The sequence below is a fragment of the Aedes albopictus genome, chromosome 3 (assembly GCF_035046485.1).
Source record: "Aedes albopictus strain Foshan chromosome 3, AalbF5, whole genome shotgun sequence".
In the NCBI taxonomy this organism is placed as follows: Eukaryota; Metazoa; Arthropoda; class Insecta; order Diptera; family Culicidae; genus Aedes; species Aedes albopictus.
The window spans coordinates 35,604,091-35,627,574 of record NC_085138.1 but is presented as its reverse complement, the minus strand read 5'-3'; the positions used below and the strand labels follow the sequence as shown (position 1 = coordinate 35,627,574).

The window sequence follows — 23,484 nt, the reverse complement described above, 5'->3', positions numbered from 1 at the left end:
GCAAAACTCGCTGTGCTCAACGTTCTACCAACAGGTAATCCTGCTGGATCGGAGCAGCATTACGGACAGGGTTGCCATTATGCCAGATTTATCTGGCACTGCCAGATTTTCAGGTGGCAACAAGACAAAAAGAGAAACCATCGATTTTGCCAGATTTTTTATTTCAAGCCAGATTATTGATCAACGAAATTCCTCCTTGATGTTTTGAAAATGTATCTTATTGATCTAACTATTTTTAGACAACTGAAAATTCTGCGTCTTGCATCTAAGGCTCTGTCTCAATTGAGATATTAAAAATAATTTTAATCAAATTTGACAGTTCGAAAATTATTTCAAAGCTCGAAAATCATTGTGCTGTCAAATTTAATGTTTTTTCTGGCCCAATTTAAACACGTCAATGTTGAGCGATGTTGACAATGTTGCCTTACCAAAAATGATTCCGCTCAGAAATGAAAACTTGTCGGAAAATTTAAAAACAAAATATTATTTTGCCTTGAAATTTCTTCGATGCTTTCCTCATTTATTCCTCCAAGTTCCCTCTCACTAGAAATTCTCACTGATGGTTCTTCCGTAGCACAATTTCTCCAGCATGTGACTCTTTAGGGAGATTCCTGGAGAAACTTCCGGAAGAATATAGAAGAAATTTTGTGAGGAATTCCTGACAAAACTTGAGGAATTGTTCCAGGGTGTCTTGAAAATTCTGAGGGAACTTCCGGAGGAGTTCCTAACAAAACCCTAGAGAAGTTCATAAAAAACTTCCAGAGAAATTCAGAAACTCCTGGAGTAATTGCGGGAAGAATTTCCGTAAGTACTGCAAATGAGAAATTCCTTGAGGAATTGTTCCATTTATTTCTAATCCCTGGAGGAACTTGAGGAGAGGTTCCTGAACGAAATATTGGAGAAGTTTTAGGATAAATATTTATAAAAGGTGCGCAGAAAAAAAATCTTTGTTGCACTTCCTTATGTTGACTTCACATACACAAAAAGGGAATCAAGAGGTAGCGTGAATACGTTCGATCGTTTACGACCACTTCATTTCCTATCTATAAATATAAATATAAATCTATATATAAAAATGAGTTCGAAGTCCCTTCGAGGCAACAAAACTCACGAACGGCTAAACCGATCAGCATGACTCTTGCACGGTTCGAGCCGTATTCTTGGTGGCAGTGTTTATATGTGGAAAAAGTTATCCAAATTATCAAGAAAAATATGAAAATAGAGAAGTTAATGTTTTTCGATGAGCTGGGAAGAAATTCACCATGATCGAAATAAAACTAATCTAGAGGGCAGTCAACAGTTGTAAAAGTTAGCCGAGGCAGCTAGTAAATATAAAAATGTGTTTGAATCCCCTTTGAGGGAACATAGCTTAAAATAATACTGATTTTTTATGAGCAGGGAAGAAAATCAACACGATCGAAATATTTATCTAATGCCGACTTCTTGAACAATATTCAACGGTAAACACTTCGCTATCCGTCGCCAATCAAGCTACGGACTTAAGCAGGATAAAGTACAATTAAGCAAAATTTCATCCATACCAAATCCATACACATATTTCTATGATAAAAATGATTACATTATATTTATTACGGACGCATAGACGGGTCCACCTCAAAATCGAAGCAAGAGAGAAACAGAGAGAAAAGCGCAAGCCGATATGTAAACAAACACCAGTGGACAAGCGTGCGCATGCGCGAGCCGGTGAGGACGAAAATTATCGTTCTGTCAAACATAAGTCTGCTCTGGAGCAGAATTATTTTTGACAGTTCGAAAATCAAGGAAAAATAATTTTCGAACTGTCAAATTTAATTTATGGGATTTTTTGGCGCTATATCGGTCTTCGGGTTTCTTTAAAAACAACCGGTTAGGTTAAAAGCCGACGTTTCGAATGTCGGCTTTTAACCTAACCGGTTGTTTTTAAAGAAACCCGAAGACCGATATAGCGCCAAAAAATCCCATAAATTATCAAGACGGTCGAAAATCAACCAATGTCAAATTTAATTAAAATTATTTTTAATATCCCAATTGAGACAGACCCTAAATCTGTTCGTTGAAAACGCGTTGTAACGAAAACATTGGAACCTTATAAATGTACATTTTATTTTCCGTATCGGGCCCCACGTCTGGGAACTTGGATACGAAAACAAAATGGAACATTACAAATGCACAAAGCACAAACATGCAAAACATAACATAAATAGTGCCCAGTTATCTAAATAGATAACGAAGTTCAAATCCAGGATGACGAGATTTCATAATTGTTTTTGATCCATAAGTCATCCTAGAATTGTATTTTGTTTGACAGTTCGGCTTTTAGTTAGTAGCGTTGATTGCTTACATAGCTTGCTTTGGTCTAGGAATTTCTAATCCTAAGGGGGCATCTCGATTCGAGCAACAACACAGGACCGTCTACAATTTGATATCCGTGTTAGGGGACGGCTTGCGTGTTTTGTACTGGATCGCTCCTGAAATGTTTGAAGCGCAACAAATGCACAATAAATTTATGGACAGTTTCACAAGCCAGAGTATGGCATACGATTCAAAAAATACGACTAAATGCAAACGTAACACACTCCATGCAACAATCAAAGAATTTTCCATGAATTGCATTCTCCAATTCATGGAAAATTCTTATAACTTTATTACATACGTCACAACTACTTTACTTAGCGTAACAGCGTTTACTTTTTTGCACATTCAAATCAATTGCCGTTACTGTTTTTTCCAGATGAATAAGATTTGATAATTATGTAATCTTAGTCCAAATTACATTTGCATTTTCGTTGCATTTATAGAACAATGTGTTACACATCTTGTATGCCATTTGATTAGTGTATAGTTGTTTTGATGGAAATTGTGAATATTTCTTGATTGACTTCGTTTCTTGACTAAATTGACCGAGTCGGTGAAGAGGGGAAAAGACAATGTATTTTTTGTTCTGCATATTCAATGCAGAAGTAGTCCAGTTAGCAAAGTTCTTTCTCAATGACTGTAAACATTTTGCACATTGAAAACAACACTAACATTGAAGATACTTTTGATAAACTACTGATAATGATTTTTATCATACTATATATGAAATTGCAAGTGAAATTGTTTTTAAAAGGCATTCCAATCTAATAAAACAAATACTATTGAAGAACGACACTGTTTTATTATTCAAATTACAAAAATTCAGTAAAAATTTGATCACAGTTGAGGATTTTCAAAGCTATGTGTAGTGCCAGATTTTGCCAGATTTTTAATTACGGACTTGCCAGATAAGTTCAAAAATATAGTGGCAACCCTGATTACGGAGAGGGGAATGTAGCGGGAGGCGTTACAACCGTAAGTGCGACGAAGAAAATATTCAATAGGGATGGCGGATATTTGACGGAACGATCCGTCACCGAACGCCATCGTTTGTCATCCGACAATTGTCACGGCATGAGTGGGGAAAATGAAGAAAAAAACAACAGATGATGGAATGTAGTGATGCAAATTGTGCTAGAGCGGGAATTCGATTAAATATTGAAATAGTCGATATCTTACGTGCATTTACTAGTGGCAACTTGACCAAATGAACTCTGTTAATAGTTACTAGTGAGTCAAACATGAAAATAATTAATTCTTATGCGAAAAATATGTGAATTCCTTAAAATCATGATTTCAGATTAGATTCCATGCACTAATTCCTTGCTAGGGCTTTATATTTGCGCTAAAATTAGAACTTAAACTATATTTGCCATGCAACAGTAAGTAAAACTACATCCTATTGTTAAACTTAAGACTAAGAACTTAAAATCGACTTACTAGGTATACTGACTAGAACGAAAATTGGGCGGTAACAAGGACAGGGACGTTGAGACTAGAGTCACTGAAATGTGAGTACAACACGATATGAATGATGAATCATGGGATGTAATTTGGAAACTTTATATTTTAGCTTTAAAGCGTTTTGCTGAATAAATTATGGATTTCGCTACTAAGACAGTGACCCGTTTTTCCTGCGTCTTACACCGTGCCAACAATTATAATTAGAAAATGTAAACAAAACAACTTGAACCACTACGAAGTCACGCACAAAGTTTGAACATCTAGCTTTGCAGCAAGTGTTGGCAGCTGATGTAAACAAAATGAACAGCGTTGCCGAATCGACATATGTAACTTCCGCTTATCTCTATGTAGAGGATTTCTATTTGCACCCATTTAGACTCGGCCGAAATTCAATATCATCACAGTCGAATTTCGCACACGACTTCGCAGCGGCTGGCGTACACAAGTTCGGTTGAGTTCATGACAGGGGCGTCGGATGCACAACAGGTAAACAAAATAAGTTTGATTAGTGTGAAATTTCGCTGGGAAATGATGATACAATGGATTCTCAAATTATCACAGTAGTCTAAACATTAATGAGAAACCCAATAGATAGATAGATAGATAGATTATAGGTTATGATGCTAACAGGTCAAGTCTACAGTCACTATACATACAGTCTGGCGAAAAGAACATCATAAGAACTGGCAACTGGATTATATACTGCCAACACTAGAGAAAGTTCAAGCTATCGACAGAGTTTATGTTTTCAGAACATAAATTTATTATCTTTACGGATGCAATACTCCTCTCATATTCCCGGAGATATAACAACTCAAAGTTGGCTATCGGATAATAATACCCTGTTCTAAAACCTTTCTAACTCCGTGTAGAATAGCCCGATCTTTTCCAAATTTGGACCACTAATACACAATTAATTCATTAATTTACAGTAAAAAAATGAGAATATACGATGCCCTTTTCAAAATTTACAGCTAGTTGAACATTTTTTGAAAAGTGAAAATTGTACGTGTCCCAGTTATTTCGAGTATTTCCTGTATAGGGTATGTGTGCCATCAGTAATCACACGCTCCCATATTCATCCTATTCGAAAACAAGCGATTACGGCACCGATTGATTCCGTTCTTTTTATTTTCGTGGGTGCTCACTTCTAACAAAAAATACAAAAATAAGAAACAAATCAAACAGCGCTTCAATCCTTTGTTTTTCGTAGGATGAAAATGGGAGCCACATGCTTAATAAGGGAACCAGTACCCTATACAGTGACTGTAGTCAAGCCTAACTTTACCAAACACCGTATACAGGGTGTTACGTTCGTGAGTGCAAACTTTTTAAAGGGTGATAGAGGACCATTAATGGTGAAAAAAATTGTTCTACGCATATGGTCATATCTCAACCGTTACGTAGTTACTGAACTCCCCATGTTTTTGACTCTTATTGTCTTAACTGGCTATAACTTGAAAATGGTCAAACTTATCGCAATTTTTTGGCCCTTATTCGAAAGATTATTGAATTTTCTATCAAATGGCATCTTCGAATCGATTGGTTTAGTTCAATAACTAAGTTTTATAGAGCAAATAGCTCAAAAGTAGTGTGCTTTAATTTGTTTTTGTCAATTATCTTTGGAACATTCGTAATAAATTAAAATTCTTTCTTCGGCAAAGTTGTGGCCCCTGTTCCACTCTACAATTCGTTTGTTGACACCAAACTTTTAGCTCTTATCGTTTTCTTGCAATTTCGATTTAAATGTACGGCACAGTGCGCAAAAAAGTACTTTCTTTGACAGTTGCAAATTTTTGATCTAAAATGCGATGTTTAAATCAAAATTGCAAGAAAACGATAAGAAATAGAAGTTTACTGTCAAGGAACGAATTGTAGAGTGAAACAGGGGCCACAACTTTGCCTAAGAAGAAATTTCAATTTATTACGCATTTTTCACAGCTAATTGACAAAAACCAATTAAAACACACTACTTTTGAGCTATTTGCTCTATAAAATTTAGTTATTTAGCTAAACCAATCGATTCAAAGATGCCATTCGATAGAAAATTCAATAATTTTTCGAATAAGGACCAAAAAACTGCGATAAGTTTGACCATTTTCAATCTATAGCCAGTTAAGACAATAAGAGTCAAAAACATGGCAAATTCAATAACTACGTAACGGTTGAGATTTGACCATATGCGTAGAACATTTTTTTTCATCATTTATAATCCTCTATCACCCTTTAAAAAGTTTGCACTCACGAACCTAACACCCTGTATAACATATGAAAACATAAAATACATTTTCACATGAGGCGCTGAATTTCGTTAAGAATTACTTGTATCATTCACTTTTGGGGGTGATTTGTGAAAAAATACCCGGATTTTTTACGTTTCCAAAATGGTCAATGTATGAGTTGCTATGGGAACGGCGAATTTTCCCTTCTATTTTCTCCGTTCGTGGATTTTTTTAGATACGGTGTTTGGTAAAGTTAGGCTTGAAGTGCAACGACCACCGGTATTTATATCAGCGCAAGTCTAGACGTTGGTACCTAGACAAGTAGGTAAAACTAGAACGCTACTACCAGTACATAGACTTTGCAATCCTTCTACCCACCTTTAGGTAGACACTACAAACATGAACAGGCGCTGACTTATAATTGTGACAGAATGGTTCATAATTGTACAATGACTGTACTGCCCCCACTCGCAGGACATTCCTATATGAATAGGACACCCAGCAAAGGTGGGACTGTTATGGAAAAGAGGGTAGTGTATTTCATCCAACAGAAAAATACTGAAAGTCGGAAATTGGTATTGCTGAATGCATTCAAGGCACTAAAAAAATTGCGAAGCAAAAATGGCACTGTGTAAGTATTTGTTCACAACTTTACATCTTTCAGTAAAAAAGCACATTCGAAGTACACGGGAAAATAAATATTCTGTGAGTTTTACTTACCAAAGTTACATTTGATTCAAATTGCAAAGTGTTGTTCAAAGTAAAAGCTAGAAAAATAAAGTTAAATATGTAATATGTTTGGAAAATCCGCATAATGTTAGGGTGGGGCTGGGAAAGATGGGTCACCTAAGGATGGATCATCATAACTTTGTAAATACAAATCGCATTAGTTTGAATTCGCTACTATTCTATGCACAGTTAACTATGCTAAAAGTCGATAAAAAGTTCATAAAATACAAATCATGATTCAAAACGAACAGTGATTGATTTTGCGTCGAAAAAAGGGTGGGCAAGATGGGTCACTTTTCATGAAATACATATTATATCTCAACCGAAAGCCATATATTCATACTGAATAATCAAGAGTTGCATAGTAGCACAGAGAACAGACATCCAGGCTAGAACAAATTTTATTCGGAAAGCTGTGTAAGGATTTGAATCTTTACTTGAGTAAGGTTGCAAACCAATACACGATGACAACACTAACGCCACCAAACACTATATTGCCACAGTCAGTGGTGAATTGAAACATTTCAAGTGGTGAATTCAATTTGTATGGGAAATTAACCGATTGCAGCGCCACGCCATTGCCACTTGTGTTGCCGATTTCAAATGGCCGTTAAATTCCTTACACAGTTTCAGAACTGGACTTGGATGTCTGTTCTCTGTGATAATAGTGAACATTTTAATTATTTTTTTTGGAAAATAAAAAATTAACTTCCCCTCAGGCTCGAAAATGGAACGGACCCATCTTGTCCCATCCAACCCTACAGGAAGAACTACTAATATGCACTTCATTAAAAGTAGATAAATGGTCACTCTTAATTTTATACTTAATTAATGAAATGCATCTAGAAACTGGTTGTTTCAATGCCCTAATGCATTTTATTGATCAATAAATGAGAATGCCGATTTATATTTGTTTACTTTATTAATTCCCCGACCGATGTCAAGGTACCCGAGTAAAAATCTAGCGCTCCATATGTATTTACAAGAAATGAAAAATAAAATTCGCCATCGTCGATTGCACAGGCTACTGAAAACAAACATTTTTCAGATACAATTAAAGAAATATTTTTTCAGTCGCAAATTTCCACATAGGTAAGATAACACAACAAACGAAAGAGATCCATGCTGAAGATCTTCGAAAAAATATGGAAAGCTATCAGATCTCAATAAACCCTGTATATTTTGAATATTTCCATTTGCAGCATAAGAATTTCTGGATACACCGTGACACACTAATAAACGACGGAAACAGTCGCCGAAACTACCTATTACGATAAATCTTGGAAGGTAAATATGAATACAACTCCAACATATTGTTGTTTCAAAAAAAAAATAAGGAAAAATATGAAAACATAAAACAGTCATCGAGAAGTTTGACGACACGGATGCAGAAAGACTGAAACAAAGTACATAATTTGGCAAATATATCAAGCAAAAACTTACACAAAAAGTGAACAGTAGTTAAGGAAATTGATAAAAAACGTATAAGGTACGCATCATACAACAGTAAGTTCAAGGGATTTTAGTTATTTTTCTTTTTTTCAAAATGGCTGACAACTACATACATATGCAGCAACGGGCCAAAGAGGTAGTAGACAGAAAACACGCGGTCCAAGCTGCAGGTACCGAGCAGACGTGAAACCGCGCCAAAGCAACCGAACTGCATGCCATCCATGTATTGGTGTGCGTGTGTGAAAAGAGTTAGGGGGAAAACGATCGTTACTTTAGCTGAATACTGCACAAGCAAGCAACCAACACAGATAAACCCGAAGATACGGACGAAGACATTTTCCAGGCAAGCGCGATGCTACGAAGAAAGTATTTGTCATGTGTGGTAGGTATAGATAGAGGCAAAGAAACACGAAGGCGGTGGTCTGGATGTGAGAACTGAGAAATGCTTAACTGCTGAAACTACCGAGAAGAAATTATGGGTAGATAGGGGTGTCCATAATAAGTAACTGGATTGGTAATTCGTCGATGAAAAAAAAACTTGTAACAACGTTGTAACGGCACGCTACTAATTCCCATTTTGAGCATACTTTTCCAATGAAAACTAACTGTGCAACAGATTATTTTTTTTTTTTGAATTTTATAAGGAATCTAAATATACAAAAATATTTGAGGGTTTACGATCGAATTTACGAGTTCTAGTGAAAAATCAGACCAAAAAGGAGTCAAAACGTTGTAACGTAACGGTGGAATGTGTCACAAACATTATTCGCGAACTGTGTGAATTGTTTGTCATAGACAACGTAAACTGATTTCAGTTCTGAAACAAATATTCTTGCTGATACAAGTGATTCCACGATAGAAATAAGGCCATGAAGCGAGTTGTTACTCTATTGATTGAACTGTCGTTATATTCATGGATATTAAAACTGTTTTGTTTATTTGACTATCAAAACAAAGATTTACGAATACAATTAAAGCAAGTTATACACAGGAAAATTTAGCTCTTTCGATAAGCCTACAGAAGATAGAAATAATTCAACTATTGATTAGGAAAACACTTCTGTAAGTAATCAAGGGAAAATCTAAGAGAAATCTTAGGAGGATCACAGAAAGAAGTTTCGGAATAAACTTCGAGGAAAAGTCTGGGAAAACTCTGAAAAGAAATCGTGGGAAATATTTTCTGTTACTTCTGAAATTCCAAAACGGAACTCTGAATGAAATTGGGGAAGAAATTTTGGAAGAAAGTTCTAAAGTTTTTTTTTATCAATTTTAAAGAATGTTTATCCCATGCAAACGCAAAAACTTCTACGCGGAACCATAATCTTCCAGGAAGAATTTTCTTCTTAATTCCAAGACAGAGATTCAGTCAGTTGTTCGTTTATCCTCCAGTGGAGTAAGCTAACGGGTGAGCACAACGCGAACAGGACCGAACGAGTCGATCACTGCAGTGGCATGTGAGATTCACATGGAAACATAGGTATACTTTTTACCTGACTTACTAGGTAGCTTTTGTTGACCCAGTGTTTCACGAGAAACTTACGTGATTTTAAGGGTAGCAAGGCAAATGCAGAGTAACTTTGAACCAATAATCAAGAGCAATGCCATGTTTGTTTAAGAAACGTCAATAGGCAGAACTGAACTTAAATCAAATTATTAACAGTTTTGAACCAGCGAATGCAAATTCTACGGAAACCTACATGTCAAAATTAATATTATATGTAATGAAGCGTGGCTGTAATAATGGCATTTCGATAAACTGAGTAAACTCGTTTTTACTCCTGTTTGACGTTTGCTAACTACCGCCATCTACTCACTGGATTTGCGAACCACACACTCAGCGAAGTAAACTACCGAAATTCATCAAAATATGAAATGAAATTTAGCCGTAACTGTAAAATATGGATGCCATGAGAATACCTTATGAAAATTAAACATGCTTATTATGATCTAAATACATAAGATAAACTTATGAAAAGAGCAGAAAAATCGTAAAATGATGCAGACTGGAATCGATCCATGAACGTCGAGATCACTGAGCTCGTGCCCAACCCACGCGGCTATCGACGCTTGAGAATATCGTGGTGCTAAATGTGTATAAAAGCCAAACTGTGAGTCGATTGGCTTTTAAGGGCAAAACAGAACATACTGTTTGCCATCTGTGTTTCGGTAGCGCAGCTACCGAACTGATGATGTTTACCTTTTTTACATGCGTATCAACATAATCTGTTGGGGGAATTATTTTATTTTTCCTACTTACAACCCACATCCGACAATGTTTTTAGGTGGGAATGGTAGAACTTTCAATTCCCTCGGTCGGACGTATATTAGTTTTGCATTTTGTTCCACCATTTCCGTGAAAAATGAGATCCGGCTTGTGAAAGTGAGGAGTTGAGGTTAGAATTGTAGGGTATTCTAGGTTAGATTTGCTATCCACTTCGCCTGAACGATTTTCAGACCCAGAAATATCGTACTTCTAATTAGTTTTCACTGCCGTAAAAAATACTGTTATGCTCAGAATAAACAGTTATACCTTCGGATCACACTCATTTACTCGTAAATCTCAATCTGACTGTAAAAATAATGAATTTCTTTCCAATGTTTTGAAACCCCGAACGAATTTGACATTGCTTTCGGGAAGCAACATCACGACGACGACAACACTCCCAAGCGGTCGAATCGTCGTTTTGGGGGCGAATTTTGCGTCGTAAACCGACCTTATGAAATCCAATCTAGCGTTATAAATTGTTTAAAGATCATTTCATAACTCTGACCTTATGCTAATCTTAGGTTTATTTGCCTGAGTGCAGCGTAATTAGCAATGGGCGATGTTTTCGTGACGATGATTTTTATCGCATTTTGTTCCAAGTCATACGTCTGTTTGTCTGTGTCTTGGGGATCCAACATAGACCCATTTTTGCCTTTCTCGTACACTAAGTGTACTGGTTTTTTCATTTCATTTGAAAGTGCAATCTCTGGAAGCATAAGTACGAGGATCTGTGATTTTTGCTGCCAATGACTGTTGAACTTAACCCTACTACTGGGCAAATACTGGTGTAATGACCATTCTTGGGCACTTATATTTTGTCATCGAGTAATGATAATGGATCATTAAAAACGGCTGCTACGAAATGCACAGATAGCGACAGCGTAGCCTTGTGTCTTTGACATAACTCGACTGTTGTCACAATGTTGAATCCCATACACACTTAAATTATATCGCCGACCTCAGCAAATCCGGTGAGAATCCGGTAATAATTCTCACTGAATCTCGGTAAAACTTTGACCGAGATATCGTTAAAACTTTGCCGAGATCTCGGCAAAGTTCATCGAGACTCGGTAATGGTTTACCGAAACCTCGGTAAAATTTTTACCGAGAATCAGTAAATATTTTACCGAGATATCAGCTGTTGGATTCTCGGTAAACCGTTTACCGAGATTAATTTCTGAATTTAAGTGTGTATACGGTGGCTCCTTTGTTATGAGGCGGATCATCTGTCAGAAAAAAATGCTGGTAGTGAATGGTAGTGACGCTGCCTAACAATCTGTATGATCCAAAATTCTCCAGTATTCTTTCCAGATATTCCTCCAGAAAGCCATTGGAAGGTTTTATTCTAGGCATTCTGTTAAAATATGAAGACCTACCCTTGGAAATCACGTTGCTGAAACCTATCAGATCATGTACTTGCTATGTGAGAAAAAAATAAAATCGATGGCTATACTGAGCAAGTACTACCATTTGTGTGATACCTACGCACTGGAAATTTTCCACGTTGGATTTACCTAAAAACATGGGTAGCTTTTATCAATTATCTTTTCACGTGAAAGTTACGTGATTTTCAAGGTAGGGTAAACAATAAATTTGTCACATGCTCTAATATTCGTCTCCTCAGAATAAAAATAATGAATCATTGCAGATATTCTTACTTATCTCTGTCGATGCCTCATTAGATGGAAGTAAAAAAATGTACACTAACGATGAACACCCTCCTTGGCACTGGAAATCATATAATTACGGAAAATTTCACGTTTCCATTTCACTCCACTTGCGAATTCACATTTTTTGTTGTTTTGCATTAGACGACGGCAACCCCCAGCCAGCAATTTGATTGCTAGGGTAAGTGTGCCCATTGTTGTGGTATTAAGGTAAATTCATTTTAAAAACAATGATCGTACCATCTAATGAAGGGTTGCAAAACGTTAGTTGGTAGTTTTCAATCCAAATTTGCTTGGAAAAATATAAAAACTATCGTTTCTCTCTGTTTTCGATCATAAATCGCTTACCACTGTTCCTATTATGGAGGTAAAATTTAATTTTGGTTCCTATTGTTGCGGTATCCCATTGAAATCATATGGGATACCGCAACAATAGGAACACAGCAGCAAAAAATTTAAGGAAAATATTTTTTTTTAATAGGTTTTTGGGCAAATCTTAAGCACACAAATGGTGCAATCTCATAATTTAAGCATAATACATCTATTAAAAATGCCTTTTGGTAACATTTCAGTCGAAAAAGTGCTCAAATGCCACTACCGCAACATTAGGTACTACCACAACGAAGGGAACAATTACCCTATATCGAAATTGCAACTAAAATAGTCACACATATATAGCACCAAAGAATTCGTATTGAATGCACGAAACAGGCATGTACATACTAAAGTGGAGGCCATATCCAAACATATATCCGATGACTGCGATTCCATCCAACATGATTTACGATTTCGTCGATTTTCTCCGTCTAAATATACGATTATGCATGATCTTATTACGATTTTGAGTGTACCGATGTACAACTCAAGATTTTCAATTTAAAAAAAAACAATTGGTGTTCAGTGGGAATAGAATTTAGATCCTTTGATTGAGAACTGCGTGTTATCTCTATTGGCTATATTGCCAAGTTGGAAATAGAAAGTTCAAAGTGAGTGGCACCAAAAGTGGTGCCGTGCAAGAGGCCCGGAATTGACATCGTTGTTGGAATCTATACATCGCTTATTGTAAGTCATCTGCAGTACATAAATAGTATGAAAACCTATATATTTTGTTGAAATTATTGCTACCATGGTTGGAATGTGTCAACAACAACAAAAATACAAATTTGTGATGAATACCAGTTTTCTTTTTCTCATACAAATATATAAACAAAACCATTTACGATTTCCGAGATTAAAATTCGACTATTAAAAGTGCAGTAACAATCATATGCGACTGTAAAAATGAATATACGATTTCTACGATTCCGTTCACCTCGTATACGACGCAAGTGTGACGCAAACGATCAATATACAACATTGTTATGGTTGTATACGATTTCATCGATTTTGATCATTCGTTTAGGTAACAAGCTCGATTTAGCAGATTCATATACGATGTGAAGCGACAATTTCCACGTTTCAAAGAAATCATACACGATGCTAGCGAACTTGCAGCTTGACACTAAGAATGAATGTTTTTTTTTCACGATTCTATCAGATTCTGTGCGATTTTACCGATAGTATCTCGCACCTTTTATGATCGGAGACGACTATATGAAACAAAATCGCAATTGAAATTTAATTTGGCATAAAATGCGATCTGCCGCAATCATTGTCAACAAATATACATATTACTATACAATTCTGATCCAATATATGAAAATATACGATTTTTTCCACACAATGATTTATGATATGTGGTTGGCTTCAAAATTCATCGAAGAAAACTGCTAAAATATATTATTCTTTCAATTACCATCAACTATGAAATCAAAGAATCTCATTGTTCTAGAAAGTAAACATTTACCGGAGCATTGTTTTGAAAATTAATAGCCGTGCTTTTGAATACGATAATATTCTACGGAATTCCCTGAGGAATCTACAACAGAGATCCCGGAGGAACATCTTAAAAAAATGTGGTGAGATTTATGACAGAACTTGAGCTCGATTTGCTGCATTACTTCGATAATTTCTGAACATTTTTATGAACTTCCTGAGATAAACTGTTTATTTTGTGTAGAATCGTGTGCAAATCTGACTGTACACAATGGGTGTTTTACACATCGCAGAAAAAAAGCTCTCACTAACACTTTCAAATAGAAAAGTTTTTTTCAGTCTGATAAGTTTTCATTTAATTCAATACTGTCCATGTATACCCTTTTTAGTCCTTGGCAACAAATAAAAGTTTGTTTTTAATATTAATTTGCTAATAAAAATGAAAGTCTAACATTGGAAAATGTCGCATAAAATGAAACAAAAAAAAAATCGAATTAGTTCAACATTATTTTCTAAATGTTCAATGAAACATTCAGTCAAATATCGCGTTTACAAAAGCATACAAACCGTAAAAAGCTGTGAAGTTGATAATTAAATTGCTACAACTTTATCTCACACCCATCAAAAATTCGCAAACAAAAAAAAAACACAATTAGGTATTAGGATAAACGGACACCCTTAGGTAAGCTTTTCGGATGTTTATTTCATACTCACTGTGCAGCGGCGGTGCATGACCCGCTCGCAGCTAGGTAGTGGTAGTGATATGCGTACCCGTCGCCGTGGGTACCATCGTCGTTGCCCGTTGCTGAATACGACGAGCGGAAAGCAACGAAATAAATAGCCCGTTCGGGTTCGTATTCAGCATCATTCGGTTTTCGACAGTGAAGTGGAGCGCACATAGTCGTCGCAGTGCAGAACAGCAATAGTCCAGCAGAAGTAACAGTGTGAACATGTAGCTCTCAGTAATTCAGGGCTACCGAATTTCGAGCTTTTGGTTTGAATAACGGGGCTGTGGTGGAAAAAAAGTGATTATATAAACGATGTTTCGTTGCTGGCAACGCATACATCAGTCCCGTTTTGCAGAAGAAAATAAGGCAGAAATCGATAAAATTGTTCCGGAAACCTACTGAAGAAGTTTGTGAATATAACGCATTGTAGAAGTGTCATTAAATGAAGAACATTCATCATGTGATTAAGAAATTCGCTCAATGGGAATGAAAATGCATATATTTATGCGAAAAGTGGCTGAAAATAACCAAAAAATAGTTCGAGAAATTTTCTTGTCACGCCACGTTTGGAAGGAATTTGCAAAGATGGCTGCCGTACGCCACAATGCCGGATGCTGCTAGTGTTAGTCTAATACAATGTGTACCATGTCGTGTGTCGGCGCTTTCAAAAACTAGGTAAAATATTCAGATTTACAGTATTTAGAGAAACAAGTCGTGAAAAATAGTAATATCAAAAGTTTATATTGAAAGATAACGATCAACACATGTGCCATGAAGTTTGCGTCAGCCATTTTGAAACGACAAATCTTCTTTTAAGTTTGCAATTAATCAATTCAGTTCTAATAATATTTCTTTTATTTTCTTCATACAGATCGAAAGCGCCGGAACCCCGAAGGATAGCGTTCGAAGGAACATGTTGGCAGTACATTGAGGACACCGCTTTCGCCGGTTGACGACACCCATCGGTCGGAATGTAGCAGACAGGGCGCATTGAAACGCACACAATGACGCTATGCCGGTATCGTTGCAGCTGATTCACGCACACATCTGTGCAATTTTCGCCGCATAGTATTTTGCGAGTCATCAACGACGCATGAGGTAACATGGTCCCTACCCTGGATAGTATCTCCAATTGCAGAACCAAACCACTTTGATTTCGGATATGTTTTAGAAATTCGTTTTTTGCACCCCTCGAAAGAGGGGAAAAGTCAAAAGTCTTGCGGATGTCTACAAAACTAGGTCGTTTTAGAATATTTGCCTTAAGCATGATACCAAACCACTCTAATTTCGGATATGTTTTAGAAATTCGTTTTTTACTCCCCTCGATAGAGGGGGAAAGTCTAATATCTGTCTTAACAAACAAAATGATCCTTGCGGATGTCTTCAAAACTAGGTCGTTTTAGAATATTTGCCTTAAGCATGATACCAAACCACTTTAATTTCGGATATGTTTTAGAAATTCGTTTTTTGATCCCCTCGAGAGAGGGGAAAAGTCTTATGTCTGTCTTAACAATCAAAAAGATCCTTGCGGATGTCTTCAAAACTAGGTCGTTTTAGAATATTTGCCTTAATTTTGATACCAAACCACTCTAATTTCGGATATGTTTTAGAAATTCGTTTTTTGCACCCCTCAAAAGAGGGGAAAAGTCTTAAAATTGTCTTAACAAACAAAATGATCCTTGCGGATGTCTTCAAAACTAGGTCGTTTTAGAATATTTGCCTTAAGCATGATACCAAACCACTCTAATTTCGGATATGTTTTAGAAATTCGTTTTTTGATCCCCTCGAAAGAGGGGAAAAGTCTTCAAATTGTCCTAACAAACACAATGATCCTCGCGGATGTCTTCAAAACTAGGTCGTTTTAGAATATTTGCCTTAATTTTGATACCAAACCACTCTAATTTCGGATATGTTTTAGAAATTCGTTTTTTGATCCCCTCGAAAGAGGGGAAAAGTCTTAAAATTGTCTTAACAAACACAATGATCCTCGCGGATGTCTTCAAAACTAGGTCGTTTTAGAATATTTGCCTTAAATTTGATACCAAACCACTCTAATTTCGGATATGTTTTAGAAATTCGTTTTTTGATCCCCTCGAAAGAGGGGAAAAGTCTTCAAATTGTCCTAACAAACACAATGATCCTCGCGGATGTCTTCAAAACTAGGTCGTTTTAGAATATTTGCCTTAAATTTGATACCAAACCACTCTAATTTCGGATATGTTTTAGAAATTCGTTTTTTGATCCCCTCGAAAGAGGGGAAAAGTCTTCAAATTGTCTTAACAAACAAAATAATCCTTGCTGATGTCTTCAAAACTAGGTCGTTTTAGAATATTTGCCTTAAGCAAGATACCAAATCACTTTAATTTCGGATATGTTTTAGAAATTCGTTTTTTGATCCCCTCGAAAGAGGGGAAAAGTCTTAAAATTGTCCTAACAAACAAAATGATCCTCGCGGATGTCTTCAAAACTAGGTCGTTTTAGAATATTTGCCTTAAGCTTGATACCAAACCACTCTAATTTCGGATATGTTTTAGAAATTCGTTTTTTACTCCCCTCGAAAGAGGGGAAAAGTCTTATGTCTGTCTTAACAATCAAAAATATTCTTGCGGATGTCTTCAAAACTAGGTCGTTTTAGAATATTTGCCTTAAATTTGATACCAAACCACTCTAATTTCGGATATGTTTTAGAAATTCGTTTTTTGATCCCCTCGAAAGAGGGGAAAAGTCTTAAAATTGTCTTAACAAACACAATGATCCTTGCGGATGTCTTCAAAACTAGGTCGTTTTAGAATATTTGCCTTAAGAATGATACCAAACCACTCTAATTTCGGATATGTTTTAGAAATTCGTTTTTTGCTCCCCTCGAAAGAGGGGAAACGTCTAATACCTGTCTAGATTAACAAAAAGATTCTTGCGGATGTCTTCAAAACTAGGTCGTTTTAGAATATTTGCCCTAAATTTGATACCAAACCACTTTAATTTCGGATATGTTTTAGAAATTCGTTTTTTACTCCCCTCTAAAGAGGGGAAAAGTCTAATGTCTGTCTAGATTTACAAAAAGATCCTTGCGGATGTCTTCAAAACTAGGTCGTTTTAGAATATTTGCTTTAAGAATGATACCAAACCACTCTAATTTCGGATATGTTTTAGAAATTCGTTTTTTACTCCCCTCGAAAGAGGGGAAACGTATTATATCTGTCTTAACAAACAAAATGTTCCATGTGGATGTCTTCAAAACTAGGTCGTTTTAGAATATTTGCCTTAAATTTGATACCAAACCACTCTAATTTCGGATATGTTTTAGAAATTCGTTTTTTGCTCCCCTCGAAAGAGGGGAAAAGTCTAGTATCTGTCTAGATAATCAAAAAGATCCTTGCGGATGTCTTCAAAACTAGGTCGTTTTAGAATATTTGCTTTAAGCATGATACCAAACCACTCTAATTTCGGATATGTTTTAGAAATTCGTTTTTTACTCCCCTCCAAAGAGGGGAAACGTCTAATGTCTGTCTAGATTTACAAAAAGATTTTTGCGGATGTCTTCAAAACTAGGTCGTTTTAGAATATTTGCCTTAAGAATGATACCAAACCACTTTAATTTCGGATATGTTTTAGAAATTCGTTTTTTGCTCCCCTCGAAAGAGGGGAAAAGTCTTATGTCTGTTTTAACAATCAAAAAGATCCTTGCGGATGTCTTCAAAACTAGGTCGTTTTAGAATATTTGCCTTAAGAATGATATCAAACCACTCTAATTTCGGATATGTTTTAGAAATTCGTTTTTTACACCCCTCGAAAGAAGGGAAAAGTCTTATGTCTGTCTCAACAATCAAAAAGATCCTTGCGGATGTCTTCAAAACTAGGTCGTTTTAGAATATTTGCCTTAAGAATGATACCAAACCACTCTAATTTCGGATATGTTTTAGAAATTCGTTTTTTGCTCCCCTCGAAAGAGGGGAAAAGTCTAATGTCTGTCTAAACAAACAAAAAGATTCTTGCGGATGTCTTCAAAACTAGGTCGTTTTAGAATATTTGCCTTAAGCATGATACCAAACCACTCTAATTTCGGATATGTTTTAGAAATTCGTTTTTTACTCCCCTCTAAAGAGGGGAAAAGTCTAATGTCTGTCTAGATTTACAAAAAGATCCTTACGGATGTCTTTAAAACTAGGTCGTTTTAGAATATTTGCCTTAAATTTGATACCAAACCACTCTAATTTCGGATATGTTTTAGAAATTCGTTTTTTACTCCCCTCGAAAGAGGGGAAAAGTCTTATGTCTGTCTTAACAATCAAAAAGATCCTTGCGGATGTCTTCAAAACTAGGTCGTTTTAGAATATTTGCCTTAAGCATGATACCAAACCACTCTAATTTCGGATATGTTTTAGAAATTCGTTTTTTACTCCCCTCGAAAGAGGGGAAACGTCTAATGTCGTCTAGATTTACAAAAAGATTCTTGCGGATGTCTTCAAAACTAGGTCGTTTTAGAATATTTGCCTTAAGAATGATACCAAACCACTTTAATTTCGGATATGTTTTAGAAATTCGTTTTTTGCTCCCCTCGAAAGAGGGGAAAAGTCTTATGTCTGTCTTAACAATCAAAAAGATCCTTGCGGATGTCTTCAAAACTAGGTCGTTTTAGAATATTTGCTTTAAGAATGATACCAAACCACTTTAATTTCGGATATGTTTTAGAAATTCGTTTTTTGCTCCCCTCGAAAGAGGGGAAACGTCTTATGGCTGTCTAGATTTACAAAAAGATTCTTGCGGATGTCTTCAAAACTAGGTCGTTTTAGAATATTTGCTCTAAATTTGATACCAAACCACTTAATTTCGGATATGTTTTAGAAATTCGTTTTTTGCTCCCCTCGAAAGAGGGGAAAAGTCTAATGTCTGTCTAAACAAACAAAAAGATTCTTGCGGATGTCTTCAAAACTAGGTCGTTTTAGAATATTTGCCTTAAGCATGATACCAAACCACTCTAATTTCGGATATGTTTTAGAAATTCGTTTTTTGCTCCCCTCGAAAGAGGGGAAAAGTCTAGTATCTTTCTAGATTTACAAAAAGATCCTTGCGGATGTCTTCAAAACTAGGTCGTTTTAGAATATTTGCCCTAAATTTGATACCAACCCACTCTAATTTCGGATATGTTTTAGAAATTCGTTTTTTGCTCCCCTCGAAAGAGGGGAAACGTCTAATGTTTGTCTAGATTTACAAAAAGATCCTTCAGGATATCTTCAAAACTAGGTCGTTTTAGAATATTTGCCTTAAGAATGATACCAAACCACTCTAATTTCGGATATGTTTTAGAAATTCGTTTTTTGCTCCCCTCGAAAGAGGGGAAAAGTCTAGTGTCTGTCTAGATAATCGAAATGATCCATGCGGGTGTCTTCAAAACTAGGTCGTTTTAGAATATTTGCCCTAAATTTGATACCAAACCACTCTAATTTCGGATATGTTTTAGAAATTCGTTTTTTACTCCCCTCAAAAGAGGGATTAGGTCCTGTCTTGGTCTGTTTGAGCAAGCCAATAAAAACAAAGAAATCCACTGTAATTTCAATAATTTCAATAACTTCTACATCTACATTGAATCGTGCTAACTTTTATTAAGTTGGCACTGTAATTGCGGATATGTTTTAGAAATTCGTTACCATTGAATACCTAACCACTGAAATTTCGAAGAAATTCTATAGTTTATCCTAGTTTGCAACTTGAAAAGGTCTTACCACTGAAATTTCGAAGAAATTCTATAGTTTATCCTAGTTTGCAACATAAAAAAGGTCTTACCACTGAAATTTCGAAGAAATTCTATAGTTTATCCTAGTTTGCAACATAAAAAGGTCTTACCACTGAAATTTCGAAGAAATTCTATAGTTTATCCTAGTTTGCGTCTATCGAAGGTCTTACCACTGAAATTTCGAAGAAATTCTATAGTTTATCCTAGTTTACGTCTATAATAAAGGTCTCGCCACTGAAATTTCGAAGAAATTCTATAGTTTATCCTAGTTTGCGTCTTAAAAAAGGTCCTTCCACTGAAATTTCGAAGAAATTCTATAGTTTATCCTAGTTTGCGTCTTAAATAGGTCTTACCACTGAAATTTCGAAGAAATTCTATAGTTTATCCTAGTTTATACTGTAAACCATGTACGAAAGCTGTTCAACTAGTTTTAAGTGTTGTTTTAAAAAAAAAATAAAAAACCATGAAAAATAAACTATTTTTTCCATTTTTTTTACTGATGACATCCTATGAGCTACTAGCTCGCTCCCGGAAGCTTGCACACGTTTGGCGCTAAATTGTATGATAGTGGATGCGCTTTCCCTATCCACGTGGCCGGCAACGGAAGTTTGCATGTCCTTGCTGACGTTCACGTTGACATCCGACTGGATAGATAACATAAAAGCCTTCAGTATGCAATCAGTCAACCGAAGTATTTACCCGACAAGAAGTGCAGGTGTGCGCTTTTGAAGGAGAAGTACAAAGTTCGGGCAGTAATGCTGCAGCATGGAACCGGGCAAAGTGTGCTGAACTGCGGAAGCTTATCACAATCGGTAAAGGCTACTGCAAGATGGGAGCAGCACTTTGTTAAAGAGCTAATCGGCGCTAAGAACTTTGTTATGATGGGCCGACTCACAACGGAGGAAACGGCCACATCAGTGCAGTAGAAGATGGAAGTTATTATACTTCCATGCTGAGTAAAGTTCAGGATGCCATTCATCAGCCCAAAACTTCTTAAACGCAGCTGAACTGATCAAGATTAAGGTCGTGAGCATGGTTGTGAGGCTCCTGGTCGCTTCACCGCCATACGTCTTAAGCTTCACCGATCCTTTCGCTACCTCGGGCACCTCCGCATTGTTGGCCAACTAGATCTTCGCCGACACGTCCAGCGGATTTTCTAGCATCTTCATATACCGGTAGTCTCACGTTGAGGGTATCTCTGTTGAAGCAAATCTGCGACAAACGTTTCAAAGACAAGGAAAACATCATGTGTTTAGTAGCCTGATAGTCCGGTCCCGATGTTCCTGAGAAGCCTGCCAAGCTCGTTCGATACCCTGGCCGCTCTAAATAGCCGTTCGGACGATGGACTTATCCTGGAGCTTGTCAAGTGGAAATTTCTGGACCAAGCTGCGAAAAGGCAAGGATTCGGATTCCGCGAATAAAGATGTTTCTGGGAAGAAGAAACCGGTGATCTGCCACTAAGAAAGTGGGCCACGTTAAAAAGGAATGTTAGAAATTGAGCACTCCATCTTTTATCGTCACCCTGACAAGTCACTAATAAAATAAGTTAAACCATTGAAGCAGCGTTTTCAATTTCCGCCTTCAAGAAGTTCCGCTCATGGTTCCACCATATTCAAGAGGCTATGGCCGACAGCAAGAAGGAAGTAGGTAGCCATTCGCGGAATCCCGCAGTTTTCTGGGACCGATTATGACACCTGGAAGTTCCGCATGCAAGTCTACCTGAAAGCATCGAAGGTGTGAGACGTAGTCAGCAAGGATGCTCCAGCAGAACCCGGAGAAGTAGCCAAGTTCAAGGAAATGGACTGTAAGGTGAAGTCCCTGCTGGTATGCCTTATCTCGGGCGAGTATCTGGGATGTTTCCGGGAGAAGTCTACAACGAAGGAAATGAGGAAAGTTCTCGACGATACGTTCGCCAGGAAGTCTGCCGGTAAGCAAACGGTGAGGACCTCGTTCTTTAACTGCGAGATGTGTGTGCAGCACTCAGTTTGACCCTCCCGGAATCTTTCGACCCTCTGATGACTGCTCTAAATAGAAAACCAACCGGAAAACGAGTTGACGTACGAATTGATGGAAACCCTTTTGCAAAGCGACGAATCGCAGCGTTTGGACAGTATACATAGCAACGAAGAAAAAATCAACTGTGTTTGCCGGGGATCAACGAAAGAAGCAAAGAGGTGAGATATCTGACGGGAAGTGCCATGCATGTGGCAAACACGGACATATGAAGTAGGGTTGCCGAAAGAAGACAAACGCTCACGTTGCCACCGAAGCAAGATCGGTTGTGTGTATGGTGGACGGATGTGCAGGTAAGCAGAAATGCTGAATTCGGGAGCCAGTGACCACATGGTGAACAAAATAGAAAGACACTACCCGGGTAGAGGTGAATGGCAAACCAAAAACAAAAGAATAACAAATTTTATTGTCATAACTTATTTTGTCATTCATGAGTTCTTCATGAAGAGCTTAAAACAACATGTGAATAGCATAATATGATATCATATCAAAATATGCCATTCGCTTGTCATTTTAAAATTTGGAAGAATAACTACTGAATGTCTTATTTTGCTATCATAACAAATTTTGCAATTGGTGAGATATTGTTGACCTTTTGCGAGTTTGATACACTCGCAGTTTTGGCACTTATCAAGAACAACATAATGACAAAATTTGAACTTTGGTTATTCTAATGGTAAATTTTGATATTTGTTTGCAATTACTTTCCATCCAAAAAACTTATGAGTTTTCGTTTTGTTATTGGAATAAACAACTTAATATACCCTTCTTTTAGATGACAAAGAAATAACTAATTTTAATATTGTTTTATTTTCAATAACTCAATAATGGTATATTTTGCAATTCTCAATCTCAATTTTTTGTTCTTGATTTGCCATTGTAATGTCAAAATTTGACATTCTTTAGTTATTTTATCGAACAATGTCAGTTATTATTTTTGCCCTTTTGTCACTTATTTCAAACAAACCAATGACAAATTTTACCATTCAGTAATTCGTTTTGAATGGTAAAACTTGCAATTGTTTTGTAATTCTTTTTTGCC

General features: G+C 36.5%; 1 protein-coding gene across 3 annotated transcripts in view; it reads left to right on the top strand.

Annotated features, from left to right (window-relative positions):
* Nucleotides 1-20,868, top strand: part of LOC109427336 (pro-resilin) — a 58,432-nt gene extending 37,564 nt beyond the window's left edge. Inside the window, exons 5-6 of one of the 3 annotated variants that reach the window (XR_009999286.1) lie at nt 15,570-19,631; nt 19,786-20,868. Coding sequence is in view for 1 of the 3 variants with exons in the window: in XM_062859999.1 (XP_062715983.1) it covers nt 15,570-15,598 (29 nt within the window). In the remaining 2 variants the exon portion in view is untranslated. Of the gene's footprint in view, nt 1-15,569 lie in introns of all 3 variants that reach the window. The other 2 variants (XR_009999285.1, XM_062859999.1) reach the window with 2 other exon arrangements.
* Nucleotides 20,869-23,484: the final 2,616 nt, after the last annotated feature.